This window comes from Mus pahari, chromosome 1, assembly GCF_900095145.1.
Source record: "Mus pahari chromosome 1, PAHARI_EIJ_v1.1, whole genome shotgun sequence".
Lineage (NCBI taxonomy): Eukaryota > Metazoa > Chordata > Mammalia > Rodentia > Muridae > Mus > Mus pahari.
This window is the reverse complement of record NC_034590.1, coordinates 110,170,265-110,186,336: the sequence shown is the minus strand read 5'-3', so window position 1 is coordinate 110,186,336 and position 16,072 is coordinate 110,170,265. Positions and strand designations below refer to the sequence as shown.

The 16,072-nt window shown below is 41.7% G+C and overlaps 1 protein-coding gene across 1 annotated transcript in view; it reads left to right on the top strand.

Annotated features, from left to right (window-relative positions):
• Positions 1–9,304: 9,304 nt before the first annotated feature.
• Positions 9,305–16,072, top strand: part of LOC110329646 (zinc finger protein 883-like) — a 12,083-nt gene continuing 5,315 nt past the window's right edge. Inside the window, exons 1-2 of the mRNA XM_021209406.2 lie at positions 9,305–9,427; positions 12,990–13,116. Coding sequence (XP_021065065.1) covers positions 9,425–9,427; positions 12,990–13,116 — 130 coding nt within the window. The 5' untranslated portion in view covers positions 9,305–9,424. The remainder of the gene's footprint in view (positions 9,428–12,989; positions 13,117–16,072) is intronic.

The window sequence follows — 16,072 nt, the reverse complement described above, 5'->3', positions numbered from 1 at the left end:
GAAAAAGATCAATCACTATTATTGTGAATGCCAATGATATTGTCCAGTGAGGGGTTGGAAACCCTCTAGAATGTTCATACATCTCATAGATGAGGATGGAGCCAAGGGCAAAAAGCAGGGCACAGCTTCACAGCAGAAGGAAGTCTTCGGGGCATGTAGTCCTTGAGGCTCTGCCTCAACAAGGCACATCCATCATGCTGTGCTAAATGGTGGGCCACATTACATGAGTTCTGAAGCGGTTTTCTGCTTCTCTTGCAGGGATCCCAACATAGAAGGATGCATAGAAATGTGGGAGCGGTGGCCACTGCCCACGAGGAGTCTTTGTGGACTATGACCCTTAGTTTTTCTCTTTACCCTTTGTGCTCTTGGCCCTTTTTCTTTTAGATTCACTTATTTTTTATTTTATGTGTGTGGGTGGTTTTGCCTGCATGCTATGTTTGTGTGCCAGAGGAGGGTGACTGATCCTCTGGACCTGGAGTTAGAGGCCACTGTTAGCTGCCACGTGGGTGCCGGAAACCAAACCCAGGTTCTCTGCAAAAGCAGCCAGTGCTCTTAGCTCCTGAGCTGTTTCTCCAGCCCCTCTTGGCACTTTTTCAATATGGTCTCAGCTCACTTCTTGTAAAGTCTCAAATGTAAGTAAACTACCAAATAGCAGTCAACACTTTTTGAAAGTCTCTTTAAACACTCCCTAAAAGAGACCTGATGCTGTTATACTTGGACCAGATGGTGTAGAATGGGGGTTGTCAGAACACCACAGCTGTTCTGGGCTTCCTGGTACCTGGCCCTTTTAAAGAACCAACCAGGTTCATCACACTGAGACTTCCCAAAACTTTCCGAAAGAAGGCTCTGCATATTGGGGCCCTATGGCGCCTGTAGGCGAATTTGAAAAAGATTCCTCATTATTTGTTTGTTATTTTAAGTTTCAGACCCACAGTCCTGTCCATGTTAAGCAAAGGCTCTGCTATTGAGCTTTGCCCCCAACCCTGAGGCCTCACTCTTAAGGGAATTAGCTACCAAAATTTGAAATAATAATAGCACTTGACCTATCTTTAGATGAAAACAATAATAAAATGTGAACATTTTTGAAAAAAATTGAAAAACATTCAAAATTATAAAGACACCTGCATCAGAGATATAAGATGTCCAGTTACAGCATTCTGTCAGATATAGGTCTTAGAAACAAAGAGATGCGCGGAGTTGGCTGTTCTTCTCATGTAGCATATTGTGGTTTAATTATCAAGGGGCTAGGGAAGCAAACCAATAGTAGAGCACTTGGCTAACAAGAGCAAAGTCTGGAAAAACCTTAACACACACACACACACACACACACACACACACACACACACACACACACACACCAGGGGGCCGGAGAGAGGAGAGATATGTCAGTGGTTAAGAGCACTGACTGCTCTTCCAGAGGTCTTGAGTTCAATTCCCAGCAACCACATGGTGACTCACAACCACAGCAATGCGATCTGATGCCCTCTTCTGGTGTGTCTGAAGACAGTGACGGTGTACTCACACACATAAAAAATAAAACTTAAAAAAACCCCCCACAAAACCAAAAAGTAAAATACAGATATCTGGACCTTTTCCATTTTTTCCAAATTGAAACCACCAATGGAAGCTTGTTATTAGGGAAAAAATTCAAACATACAAAACCAGAAATACTTCAATAAGCATTAGAGCTATCATTACTTTGGATCTGTCTATGTAACTGTCAGTATTGGGTTTCTGTTACTGTAGAGCAAGTTTCTCTATACTTTGCCATTACACAGTATGTATGTGTCTCTCTGCATTTCAGGAAGCCAGGAGTCCAGCTTGGCTAGATCTCTGCTCCAGGGTCTCACAAAGACACATTCTCTCTCTCTCTCTCTCTCTCTCTCTCTCTCTCTCTCTCTCGCTCTCGCTCGCTCGCTCGCTCGCTCTCGCTCTCGCTCTCTCTCGCTCTCTCGCTCTCTCGCTCTCTCGCTCTCGCTCTCTCCTCTCCCTCTCTCTCTCAAATGTGTTTTTTAAATTTTTTTTTTACAAAAAGATTTATTAGACACGTTCTCATACAGAGACTTGGAGGTCTGCCTCCAAGCTTGCTCAGGTGTTGCAGGAATCTTTCTGGATAAGCACTCTGACACCCAAGAGAGTGGCACTGAGGGATTGTCATCAGCACAGCGAAGCCAGGACAGAGAAGTGTTGACAGGTCTAGTCTGCATTCCTGTCTTATACTCTAAGACCAGAAGCCTGTGTGGCAGTCAGCAGGTTCCCCGGCAGAGATGCAGTGTTTTAGCACTGTCTCCAGGTCATTTTGTCCCAGGTAGCAAGTGAAGTCACGCTTTGCCAATAGGCAGTTTAAGTAGTGCTTTGAGTAAACCATCACATAATTCAACAAGCGGTGTCTATACTGTGCTATTTTCTACCGTATTCTACTTCCCAGTTTGTTGGCAGGATTCATTTCCTTGTGGGTGTCAGATGGAAGCTTTCTATTTTCTGGTTGGCTGACGGCAGGAGAGTGTCCTTGGCTCTTGCCCATGGCTCCCTCCACAGGCTGTTGATGGTACTGGTGCTTGAGTCTCCTGGCAGGAGGATCTTTGGCTTCCGATGAGACAATCTTATATAACATCACCCCAGAAGTGACATCGTGCTGTCTGTGCTGCGTGCTCGTGGCTAGAAGTACACCCACTCTCAAGGAGGAGATTATGCAAGGGCTTGCCTCACTGGATCACCACACACTCTGCCTAGTCACCCTCTTCCCAGCCACGCCCCCTTTCACCATCCATCCCTTGACAACTTATGACAACAGGTGAATTATTAACCCTTGAAAACGGTCAATGTCAGGACTCTGCTCCTCAGCATCCATATGCATTTCCCAAAGAACCTTCTCATATTCTCTTACAGTAGCATTTCCTCCCATGGGAAACTGGACAGTATTCCTAATATATCCCTAATGTCTCTTAAATAGATATCCCATTGTTTACAAATTTTTATTGGTATTTGTTTTTACTTTTAACACTTTTGAGATTACAATAAAATTACATTTCCCTTCCTTTTCTCTCTCTCTTTCCAACCCTCCCATACACTCCTCCCAACTCTCCAAATCCATGGCTGCTTCTCCCATGAATTGCTATTGCATGCACACATGTATATACATATATATTTCTAACTGTAACATGCTCGGTCTGCCTAATATTACTTGTGTGTATGTTTTAAAGGCTCAACCATTAGGCACCGAACAACCAACTGACTCACTGGGGAAGACCTCCTCTCCCACTTCTAGCTTTCCTCAGTTGCCGGTAGTTCTTCGTGTAGGGTTGGGGTGAATGGAGGGAGGGAACTGGGTGGGAGAGCAGGTGAGGAGGGGAATGGGAATAGTGATCAGGTGTGGGGAGGAGTGGGAGGAATGGGGGTGAGCTGGGAAACATAAAAGGGTGTTTTAAAGTCATTCTCTGGGCTTCAGCTATGTTGGAGTTTCCAGGGCCTGCTGAGGCGGGATAGCTGGCCTTTAGTGGTGACAGATGGCCGTGGTTGTTGTTGATTGTGTTCTTTTTCCTGGGCTTGGGATGATTAAAGCTCTAGGTGCTGATCTCTGGATTTATCTTTTTGGGTGGGTGTTTTGTTCCTCGATTTCTGTTTCCTCTCTGGAGTTTTAGGGAGTGTGATAGCAACGCGTTGCGGTTTCCCTGGCCTGTTCAGATGGTGTGTTCACAGGCCATGCCTGCTAGTGCTGGAGGCTGGGTAACTGGAGTGAGTCAGGGAAGAGGCCTTTGTTATCCATTGGGCATGGGCTAGAGAGGAAAGGGAGAGCACAGTGGGGCTTTCAGCAAAAGAGCTATGGACAAGACTGAGGGGGATTTGATCTTAGGAGCCGTAGGAGAGGAATGGGGCAGCCCTTGGGCTGGCAGGGGGTGCCTGCTGGAGTCAGGGGCTGGTGCACAGGGATGGGTTGGGGCGGGAGCTTAGGAGAAGAAGGTCTGTCTAAGATCAACAGCAGATGAGGGCAGGGTGGAGGGAGGCAGCAGCTGGTGTTCAGGCGCAGCCTTAGAGACTAGACTGCCGATCGAGTCCTGGGGAACAGAGGCAGAAGAAGGAGGCCTGCAGGTAGTCTAGGTTTCTGGCAGGCTTGGCCTGTTGGCTATATATTTTGAAAGTATTTTTGGACAGCCCTGCTCAGCAACTCAAAAGAAGGCCTCTCATGTCTGATATTTGGGAGTTTTTATTAGGTGGTCTTTGGCTTTTGAACGGAGCACTGTCAGACCAAATGAGAGAAGTTCATTAAAACGATATATTTATACACAGAATTATATGTATTGTAGTTTTTTAAAAAAATGTCTGACACCTTTGTTAAGTTTAGAGCTTCCATATTAAACTAAGAATCTCCACTCAGGGGGCCCATGTCAATAAACTCAGCCTGATCCAGGTTCATGTTCCTCCTACCGTTGTCTCACACCCTTAAGCTCCATCCCCACACATATTCCCCAGACTTCTGTTTGAATGAATTAGCAAACACTAAACTCTTTTATTTTTTATTTTTTATTTTATTTTTTTGTTTTTTTGAGACAGGGTTTCTCTGTGTAGCCCTGGCTGTCCTGGAGCTCACTCTGTAGTCCAGGCTGAACACTAAACTCTTTAGAAGTGTATTGCACCTCTGCATGGACTATACTTTCTATCTCCCCTCTTGGAGCCTGCTTAGTCTTAAGTCTGGTTATAGTCTAGAGGCAACTATTGGTAGGCCCCAAGGGACATCAGTACCATGTTTTTTTGTTTTGTTTTGTTTTGTTTTTCCAAATAGTTTATAATATGTGTCATAGTTTGAAGATGTGGCCTTTTTGGAATAGGTGTGTCATTGTGGGCATGGGCTTTAAGACCCTCATCCTAGTTGTCTGGAAGTCAGTATTCTGCTAGCAGCCTCCAGCAACTCCTGCCCCATGCCTGCCTGGATGCTGCCATGCTTCCACCTTGATGATAATGGACTGAACCTCTAAACCTGTAAACCAGCCCCAATTAAATGTTGTCCTTATAAGAGCACCATGTGTACCCCTCTCTGCTTCCCAACAATAGTTGCAGCATAGCCAGCAGCCTCACACTCTGGCTGTTATGTCTTTGCCACAATGATAATCTTCCTTTTGAACAGTAAGCCATTCCCCCACTTTCCTTTCTTAAGTTGCTTTGGTAAAATATTTTGTTGGAGCGACGAGGAAAATAATTAATACACTCTGCTATTTATGTCAGGGTAAGGGATTGACATCTAGAGCATCAAACAAACCTCAAAATCTGGCAAAAAAAGGAAAGAAGGAGGAGGTATGGTTAAAACACAGATGAGCTGACTAGGTTTATGTCAACTTGACATGTGGTATAGTTATCTGAGGTGAGGAAGCCTTGATTGAGAAGATGCCTCCATAAGATCACCAGCTCTTCCTCCAGGTTTCTGTCCTGCTTGAGTTCCTGTCCCAATTCTCTTCAATGATGAACTGTGATGTGGTCTCTCTCTCTCTCCCCACCTCTCTCTTTCTCTCTATTTCTTCTTCCTCTTCCTTCCCCTCCTTTTTTTGGTTTTGATCTTTTCAAGACAGGGTTTCTCTGTGTAGCCCTAGCTGTCCTGGAACTCACTCTGTAGACCAGGCTGGCCTCAAACCCATCTCACAGACATCTGCCTGGTTCTGCCTCCCGAGTGCTGGGATTAAAGGCATGTGTCACCATCTCCCAGCCTCAAGTTACTTTTGGTCATGTAGTTTTATTACAGAGAAAGTAACCCTGACTAAGACAATAGGCACTAGATTTAAATAGACACGTGGAAAGAAGGCATGTAAAGGTCAGCTTGTAAATGGAAAACAAAGAAACGCAAAAACACTCAACACAAATAATGATCAAGAAAATGCATCTCATACTCACAGTGGGACATGATGTCACCTCATTGCATTAGAGATGACTAAATTTAAAGAGAAAAGTGGCAAGTACCAAAGAGCATGTGAATAGAAGGGGAACTGTTCCTGCTGTAGGGTGGACTGCAGATCAATAGTATGATGCACAGTAAGTTAGTTCTTTAAAATAGAACCATCATATGTTCCATCACTTCTACTGTGGGATATATAAACGAAGGAAATGAAGTCATTGTGTCTGGAATATGTTTTCATGGCCATGTTCCTCACAGCACTACTTACAATAGTCAAGAAATGGAAACAACCTAAGAGTAAGCTTACCATCTTGTTAGAGGATGAAATGTGGTGCAAGCACAGAAGGGGATACTATTAAGTCGTACAAAGAATGAAAATCTGTTGTTTGTAACAACATGGGTGGGATTAGAGATCTTTTGTAGACTTCCATCTTCCATGCTAAGCATCTGCCATTTTCCCTGGATCATCTGTCTACTTATAAGAGTCTATGATGATTAGGCTTATGGACCGTTGATATTCACTCACAGGAGGAGGAGGAGGAGGAGGTGGAGATGGTGGTGGTGGTGGTGGTGGTGGTGGAAGAGGAGGAGGAGGAGGAGGAGGAGGAGGAGGAGGAAGAGAAGAAAGGGAGGGTTGTTGGGCCCTCACCTGAGTTTGCAGCCATGCCTCTTAGCCATTGCAGATAATTCTGCCCAAATTGCATATGGCCTCAGGGAGGTGCTAGAGTATATAGGCTGGGGAATGTTAAGAGAGCAGGTTCCATTCATGTAGCCATAAGGAGCTATCATCTATACTGGGTGCAGACTTTCCAGGACAGATGCTTTATGGTCACCCACAATCCTTCCAGCAATCCCATATTCACTCTACATAACTAAGCCCAATAAGCTGTTGGTTCGTCAGGGTGTACTTTAATGAAACCTTACTTTGATTTGCTGTCTGAACTTTGTGAGGAGGGGGTTAGACATGGTTGCTTCATACCAGGGAAGGAAGGAATTTCACTCAATTATCTCACTCATATATGGAAGTCTAGGAAAGTTGGTTTCATAATAATTAATGTTACAATGTTGTTTATTGGGGTTCAGAGATAATTGGCAGGGTAAAGGGAAATGGTTAGTTTGATAGAGGAACAAGAAATTTTGCAGTGTTATTCCTCATTAAGGCAACTTACACATAACAATCATGTAATATGAAATTCAGAAGGCTTGAAGAGCTTTGAAAGCTTTCACCACAAATAAATATTTAAAGAGGCGTGGCTATACACTGCATAGTGTAGAAATTTGTCAAAACATTACTTGTTATCACATTATTATCGAGTATACACATATTATGTATACTTTGCATGTATCAGTTAAAATATACTTGGAAAGCATGTTTCAACCAAAAATGCAACAAAGGTTTTCACTGGATTGAAACCACAACCTCAGGGATGTTTTCTTTGATCTGTATGCCCATCTACAGCAGTCTGAGGGAGAATAACCCCATAGGCTCGTGTATTTGAATACTTGGTTCCTAGTTGCTGTAACTATTTGGGTGCAGTGTTTTTGCCAAACCTAGTTAGCTCTCTCTGCCTCATGGTTGAAGATGTAACCTCTCAGCTACTGCCCCAGCACCATGCCTGCCTGACTGCTGCCATGCTCCCCACCATGATGGTCACGGACTCTAATTCTCTGGAGCTGTGAGCCCCAAATGCAATGGTTTATTTTTTAAGTTGCCTTGGTCATGTTGTTCTGTCATAGGAATAGAAAAATAACTAACACAACAAACCATAAACTAATCACTAATGGATTAGTGATTAGTTTCTAAAAAAAAAACTTTGTTCTTTTAGAACCAATTGTTTTAAAAACAGAATAGAGATTTCAGTTTTCTCCATATACGTGAGATAATTTGCTATTACTTATTTTTCAGATAGTTGCTATTGTAATAGCTGTGAAGTTATGTACCATAGTGGTTTTAGCCCTGACTTTCTCTAAAGGTTATTTATTTGAGAATCCTTTAAATTGACTGTTGGCCATTTGCCTGTTTCTTCTAATTTTAAAAATGTGAATAGGAGAAAATTTAAACTTTACACTGGGCCTCACACTGTATATGTGGTGGACATTCCTGCATTGAGGGATTGCCTCTCACATCAAAGCTTAAGTTGCTTCCCGATAAAACATGTACTCACAAAACACCTTTATCAAAATAGTATTATTAATTTTTCACTTGGGTCCACATGAAGTAAATGCAGAGTAAATCAAAGCCTGGCGGTTCTGCTTTCAATCTGTATCTACCTCCTTTATACATCCCTTAGCTTTTACAACATCCTGCTCCAGCTCCCAAGTCCTACTGGTACCTTTCTTTGAATTCTAGAAACTACAGGACTGATAAATACCTCTAAGGAATACAAATTACTTCCAAACAGCTGAGGGGCCTAGGATAGACCACCCCCAAATGAGGGCATTAGAGGTTTTACAGAGAAGCAACAGTCATAATGCAAACCAGATTGGTCTTCTAAGATCACCTCACAGAACCCAAACTGATCATCAACCCAACCACACTTGACTACTAGGCATGATTAATTATACACACCTGTGGTCTCCTGCCCCAATTTTTCTCTAGTGAAACCTAAATCTCACAAAGGCAGTCTTGAGGGACCACTGGAACCCCTTATCATCTGGAAGAACAACCAGTGCTCCTAACCTATGAGCCACCTCTCCAGCCCCTTGTTTTATGTGAGTGCTCAGGGAATATGTGCACTTAAGTGCAGTGCTGGGGGAGGCCAGAAGTGGGCTGGAGGCATAGGCAGCTATGAGCCGGCTGGGTGCCAGGAACAGACCTAAGGTCCTCTGGAAGAACCAGTACTAATTCTTAACCTCAGAAGCCGCCTCTTCTGAGCTTTCTACCCTTTACTCTTTAGTTGTTTACTAGGACACTGTAACACCAGAGACTGGAAAGGTTAAGTGAATTTTAAAGATAGTGATCATTTTATTCTTCTGTGTGAATATTTAAAGATCATTTACATATCAATAAATTGATATGACTATTTAAAGTTAAATTAAAATGTCTTTTGATGGGCTTAAAGAAAACTATCATTATATTCTTCTGTATGAATATTTACAGATCAGTTACATATCAATTAATAAATTGATAATGACTATGTAAAGTTAAATTAAAGTGTCTTTTGATGGGCTATGTCCTCCTGGTGGAAAATTTGCCGTAACATAGCTGCTGACAGAAGTCCTGGGCTCAATCCACCCAAACCAAACCCAATGCAAAACATATCAACAGAAATCATTTATTGTCATCCTAAGGTAGAGGGTTTGGGCCTGGAGCCTTGTCCAATCAGAGGTGTGGTTTGATAACTGTCCAATTAGGAACGTGGCCAGAGCGGTGGGCAGGCTCTCAAAACCTCGCGTGCTTTCGCTGGAGCTGGCCATCTTTGGCACCTTTGGGAGCTCCTGCTGTTCTGCTGCAGAGGCACTGACGTTGTTAGGTGCTTTGTCATCCTGTGATCTGGTCCCAGAGGCACGCGTAGGGGCCCGGGATACTATAGAAGTGAGGAGATGGTGAGTGTCTGCCTGTCGTCCTGGCGGGATCCAGCCTCCACAGGTCTCCCTGGAGTCTGCCCTAGGGTAGCAGGGGGTGGGGGTGGGGTGGGTCCAACTCTCCTCCGTTTGGGGGCGGGGCTGTGCAGACAGTGGGGGCTCTGGGTCTCGTCCTTTTGCAGGGTGGTGCTAGACGGACAGCGGGTCCCTGGTAAAGCTGTTAGTTGCCCACACTGCGTAGTGTGCTCAGATCCTGCTGAGCGAGCCATCTCTGGGCGGCTGTGTTCCTGCAATACACTTCAGATGTGCTGATCACCGTGATCTCAGGAATGGATTCCTATTGGCTGGCTTGTGTGGTTTCCATTAGCAGCTGGGCAAGACAGATCCTGGAGCCAGATGCTGCTTTCTGCCATTTTGTTCTACATAGCTGATGAAAACTTCATTCACTTGGTTAATGTGCAGTCTGCCAGATTTTCCATTATATTGTTAACTGCTTTTCCCTTTATCTTGTGAAATTAACATTTTTATTGTTATTTTAGGTATACGCATGCACACACGCAGATGTGGCGTGCTTGTGGATGAGGTCATTGGATCTGCTGGATCAGGGGTGGCAGTTGTGAGTCACCTGACATGGGCAGTGGGAGCCAGTCTGGTTCTCTGTAAGAACAGCAAGGGATTTTTAACCACTGAGCTATCTCTCAAGCTTGGGGATTCCTTAAGTATCATGCATAAACCATTACATTTGATTCAGAAGCTTTTAAAGTTCTGTGCTTGTTTTGCTTTTGGGAATGAAGACTAACATTTATGGAAGGTACTGGCTGTACTTGTGAAGGTCCTGAAGCAGACCTCAGTGGGCAGGTTTTCATTGTGGCACATTTTCTTGGCATGGATATACACTCTTTTCTTGTATTTTCAGGAAAAAAAAATCATATATTTCCAAGTGTCTTAAAAATCCAAAATATAGCCGGGCGTGGTGGCTTACGCCTTTAATCCCAGCACTTGTGAGGCAGAGGCAGGTGGATTTCTGAGTTCGAGGCCAGCCTGGTCTATAGAGTGAGTTCCACGACAGCCAGGGCTATACAGAGAAACCCTGTCTCAAAAAACAAAAACAAAACAAAACAAAAAATCCAAAATATAGTCCAAAACAAATAGTTAATAAAGAATAGGAAAAAAAATTGAAGAAGAAAGTGTAAGACTCAAATGTTGCTCTTCATTTGTATTGTTAGGTGTGTGCATATTAATAGTGTCTGAAAAGAAAGCAAACCATAATTTCAAATAGATTAATAAGGTTTTTTTTGACAGTATATTTCTTACTTTTATCAAAATAAAAATGTCTGGTCTTTCTCCTCTCAACTCCAAGACAGAGTCTTAGGGTGTTGTCCTGGCTTAGAATTCACAGAGGTCCACCTGCCTCTGCCCCTTGAGAGTTACACTTAAAGGCATGCACCACCATGCCTGGCTCATCTGCTGTTTTTGATATGTAGTTATTTCATATGGGTACATAAAATAAAAGTTTTATTATTTATGAATTTTGTTTTGTTTTCCTTATCTTTAAAACGTATAATCATTTTGCATTAATTGTACAGATTGGCAGGTTTACACGCATGTCACACTTTGATCACCCTCAGGTCACTTTCCCACACCCTCTCTTCTCTCCCTGGCTCCCTTCCCCACTAGTCTCAGCCGCTTTGGGTTGGTCTGTTCTCTGTTCCTCTCTCCCACTGTAGTTTCTACATGTGAGATGAAGGGTGAGGTGCTTGCCTAAGTATGGCTTATTTTACATAAACACTTTCTGGTCTCATTTATTCTGAATATAGCTTGATACCCCCTCTTTTTTATGGTTGAATAAAGTTTTAAAGTGATTATTATTTTGAGGGGAAGGATATGAGGATAGGAATTAGCTCTCCAGGACCACCTAGTTATTATTTATTATTATTAATTATTTTGAGACAGGGCTCACTGTGTAGCTTTAGCTGGTTTGGAACTTTCTATGTAGACCAAGGTGGCCTAAGTTCACAGAGACCCACTTTCTTCTGACTTCTGAGTTCTGGGATTAAAGGAGCCAGGGAGAGAAGAGAGGGTGTGGGAAAGTGACCTGAGGGTGATCCAAGTGTGACATGTGTGTAAGCAAGTGCCTCTCTAAACCTGCCAATCTATATCACCATGCCCATCCTAAATTATTTTTTACATCAGCCTATAGTTTTTAAAAAATTTTAGTTTTGTTTTAGTTTTTGTTTTGAGACAGGGTTTCTCTGCATAGTCCTGGCTGTCCTGGAACTTTAGATCTGACTGGCCTTGAACTCACAGAGATCCATCTACCTCTGCCTCCCCGGGTGCTGGGATTAAAAGGTCTATACCACCACCACCACCTGGCATAGTTTTTTAAGATTTAATTTAAAATGTTTAATTCTGTGTGTTTGTGGATTTGTGCATGTTATTAACAGTGTCTGTGGAAGCCAGAGAGTGACATCAGGTCCCCCAGAGCTGGAGGTGTGCAGGTTGTGAACTGCCTACTGTGTGTGCCAGGAACTGAACGCAAATCCACTTAAAGAACAGTGCATGCTCTTAAGCACTGAGCCACATATCTCTCCAGTCTCAAGCATATAGTTTTATCATATTCTAATTACCTTATTTTAGTATAAAAATCTTACTTTATTATATAACTTTATTATGCCAAGGCTTTTTATCATAATCTTTCTTTTCCAAAATATATTTTTATACTTAAAACCTTGTCGTTTTTTTTCTTTTTTAAAACAGGATTTCACTGTATAACTGTGGCTGTCTGGAACTCACTATGTAGACCAGGCCTACCTCTGCCTCCCAAGTCTGAGAGTAAAGGCATTGCCACCATGCCCTACCCAAACCTTTTATTTATTTATTTTTCTATTATTTGTTGCCTCCTTTTTTTGTTGTTTTGACTTACTTTAATTTTTTTTAAAGATTTATTTATTTATTATATGTAAGTACACTGTAGCTGTCTTCAGACACTCCAGAAGAGGTCATCAGATCTTGTTACGGATGATTCTAAGCCACCATGTGGTTCCTGGGATTTGAACTCAGGACCTTCGGAAGAGCAGTTGGTGCTCTTAACCCACTGAGCCATCTCTCCAGCCCCCTCCCCTTTTTTTGAGGCAACTTCTCACTATGTAGTCTTGCTAGCTTGGCACTCTGTAGCCCAGGCTGGCCTTGAACTCATAGAGACCCTCCTGCCTTTACCTCTCAAGATGAGATTGAAAGTGAGTGCCACAATGCCCACCTTAATTTTGAAAAAGTACTTTACAAAATCTTTAAATTAGACAAATTTGTTTATCTTAATAAATAATAATAATAATAAAAAACGTAGCTAGGGCTTTGTGTGCTGGCGCATGCCTTTGACCCCAGGCAGAGGCAGTAGTCTCTGTGAACTGGAGGCCGGCTAATACATATAGACCCTGTTTCAAAAAACCACCTAACCAGCCAACCAAATTATCTTAATGAATAATTAAGGCCGCTGTCACAATCAGTTCTAATTCTCTTCATCTTTGACCAAATTAGGAACTCTGGTCGATGTTAATAGTTAATATATTATTTCTGTTTCTTTTAGGAGCGGATAACGTTTGATGATGTGGCCATTAACTTTTCTCCAGAGGAGTGGGAATGTCTAGACTCTGCTCAGCGGGACTTATACAGGGATGTAATGGTGGAGAATTACAGAAACCTGCTGTCTGTGGGTAAGAACTGCTTCCCTCAGAGGTGTACCAGCAACACTAGTTAACTCTCTGTGGGGAGTGTCTCCTGCATACCTTTACACTGCATGAGTGTATTCCAGATCCCTGCCTTTCGGGAAGAAGTGAGGTATTTGTTGGTATAAATAAAAATATGCATGATGTGCTTATAACCTGCTCTGTTTCTTGGGGTAGTACACACCCTTTGTGTGGGGTAATAACCCTTTGTGGTCATTATTAGGAACTCACTGGTGTAAAATACTGTGGCCTATATCCAAAAATACACTGTCTTCCCTTCACCTTTGATTTGGTTGTAGCTGGAAGTAGATTCCAGGATTTGCAAATTAGAATTCTTCTGTAAGTATTAGACCAGGTCTGAAGAATCAACGTTTGGAGAAACAGATTTCTAGAATCTTGTATCTTTTAGAAAAATAGATATTTATTTTATGTGTATGAACATGTGTCTGAGTGAGTGTCTGTTCACCCTTATGTGCACAGGAGCCCATAGAGGTCAGACAAGGTATGGATCTCCTGGAGTTAGATGTGGTTATGAGCTTCCATGTGGATGCTGAACCCAGGTCTGCTGCAAGAGCAGTAAGCACTCTTTAACTGCTGAGCCATCTCTTTAGCCTCCTTTATATATTAATATATATGTTATATATTATAATATATATTATTAAATATAATATTAAATATAATCAATAAATGATTATTAATAAAAATAAATAAAACAATAAAAATGAAATATTATACATTATATATTATAATTTATATATTAATAAAATAATCTTTTGTATTAATCACACAACAGGAATAGAGATGTCATTAATTACTTTGAGAATCCCAAGAATCGTATTCTGTTTTCCCATAAACAAGTCTTGCTGTCTGTAAGCTGTACATGGTCTTTATAGAGTAAAGCAAAAACCTTGGAGTGTTAAAGATACATGAGACAGTAGCTGTATGCCCAGGTGACCTGGACCAGTGGGTCCTTCTTCAGTGACAGGTTCCTGAGAGAGAGTGAACCTGGGAATGAGAGGATAGAGAGTATAGAAAGCTAGGGTCAGGAGGTCTTGCATAAGCTGTCTTATGCCAGGCAAGTTTATTAAGAAGTACAGCATCTTATGTACTTTTTGTAGGGGAGAAATGGGCCAAGGTCAGCAGAGAGCTAAATCAGATGTTGGCAAAGAGAACACAGGATACCTCAGACACAGCAGCCTTATAATTGATAACCAGTTTTCAGGGGAAAAAGCCAGGTTTCCAGGAGCTGAAACCTTGACTCCAGCCTCAGACAGGACCTCGCCAAGTTTGTTCCTGGACAAAGAGGCAGAACTAGTGGTCTCTTTGTCCTTTCATCAGGGCCTGTGAGAAAGTCTGAGTCAGTCTGGGTCTCAACACCCAGGAAGTTAGAATTAATGAAGGAGGTCAGAGGCCCAAGTTAAAGAGGAGGCTGGACTTACAAAGCTGTTGAGAGACTTTGAATGGCAACAGTGTTTCAGAGGTCTTGCTTTGGCTCTCGCATCTCTGTATCATGCTCAGAAACCTCTTAAGTCTCCTCCTTTCTATCTAGAACCACCCTACATATTCATCAAACCTCATCTCTGTGTTAACTATCTTGATTACTATAGAGTAATATGTTTTATAATGATGCTGGGATATAATTGTAACAGAGCAGGATGGTGCTCCAATGTTGTTACTGAGTTCTTCAGGGATCTCTTAGAGTGCATATGGGTTTTACTATTGCCTTTTCTAGTTTTGTTAAAAAAAAAAGTGATATTGGGATTTTGATAGCTGTTGCATAGAGTCTCTAGATCAGTTTTGGTAGCATACATATTTTTGTTAAAGGTTTCCAGTTTTTGAGCAAGACCTTTTTCTATTTAATTGCCACAAATTTATTGATTTTCTGATTTTTCTTTCATGATTGATTTCTTCTCTTTAGTCTTTATATTTTCCTCTGTGGTTAGAAAAGAATTTCAGCATGTTAATATCCATCCAGGCCATTTTGTGCATAACACTTGATGTATCTGGGATGCTTTGATTGGCTGTATATTTTGAAGGGCCTCTTGTTTCCTGGCTTCGGTGCTTTCTGACTTTATTTCTGCTACAAGTGAGAAATTGAATCCAATTATTAACGTGTTACTTTTCATTTTATTTTCAGTTCAATCAGTATCTGTTGCCTATATTTAGAGTGTATGACATGACAGAGTGCATGTGTGTGTGTGTGCATATATATATATACATATATATATATGTAATATAAAATGTTTATGCGTATAATAGAAAATGATCCCTTTTATTATTTATAGTTTATTTTGTTTAACTTTAATTGTAGCTTAATTTAGCTTAATTTTATTTAAATATGGTCTCCTTCTGTAGCCTGGGCTTCCTTGTGACAACTGTTTTACTTCAACTTCCCCAGTACTAGAATCACAGGCATGAGCTACTATGCCCAGCTTTCCCCCCTTATGTAAGAGTCTTCTCTTGTCTTATTAGAGCTTTAGTCTTGAAGCATATTTCATCTTGTGTAAGAAGTTTAAAATGTAATTTATACAATATAATTATAACTACCTCTGCTTTCGTGTGATTACTTATTATGGGCAGTTTCTTTTTTATACATTTGCTTTTGGCCTTTTTTTTTTTTTTTTTTTTTTTTTTTTTTTTTTTTTTTTTTTTTTTTTTGTCTTAGGTCTAAAGAGATTACTGGTGGCTCCTACTTAATCTTCATTGTAATCCATATAAACCAAAGGCCATCAAAAAGAAGTTTACTGTAGACAGCATATGCTTGGACATTATTTTTATTTTATGAGTATGGGTGTTTTACTTGCACGTATGTCTGTGGGCCATTTGTATGTTTGGTGCTCATGCCAAAAGAGGGTTTTAGATCCCCTGGAACTAGAGTTCCAGATGGCTGTGAGCCACCACGTGGGTGCTGGGAATTGAACTCAGGACCTCTGGAAGAGTAGCC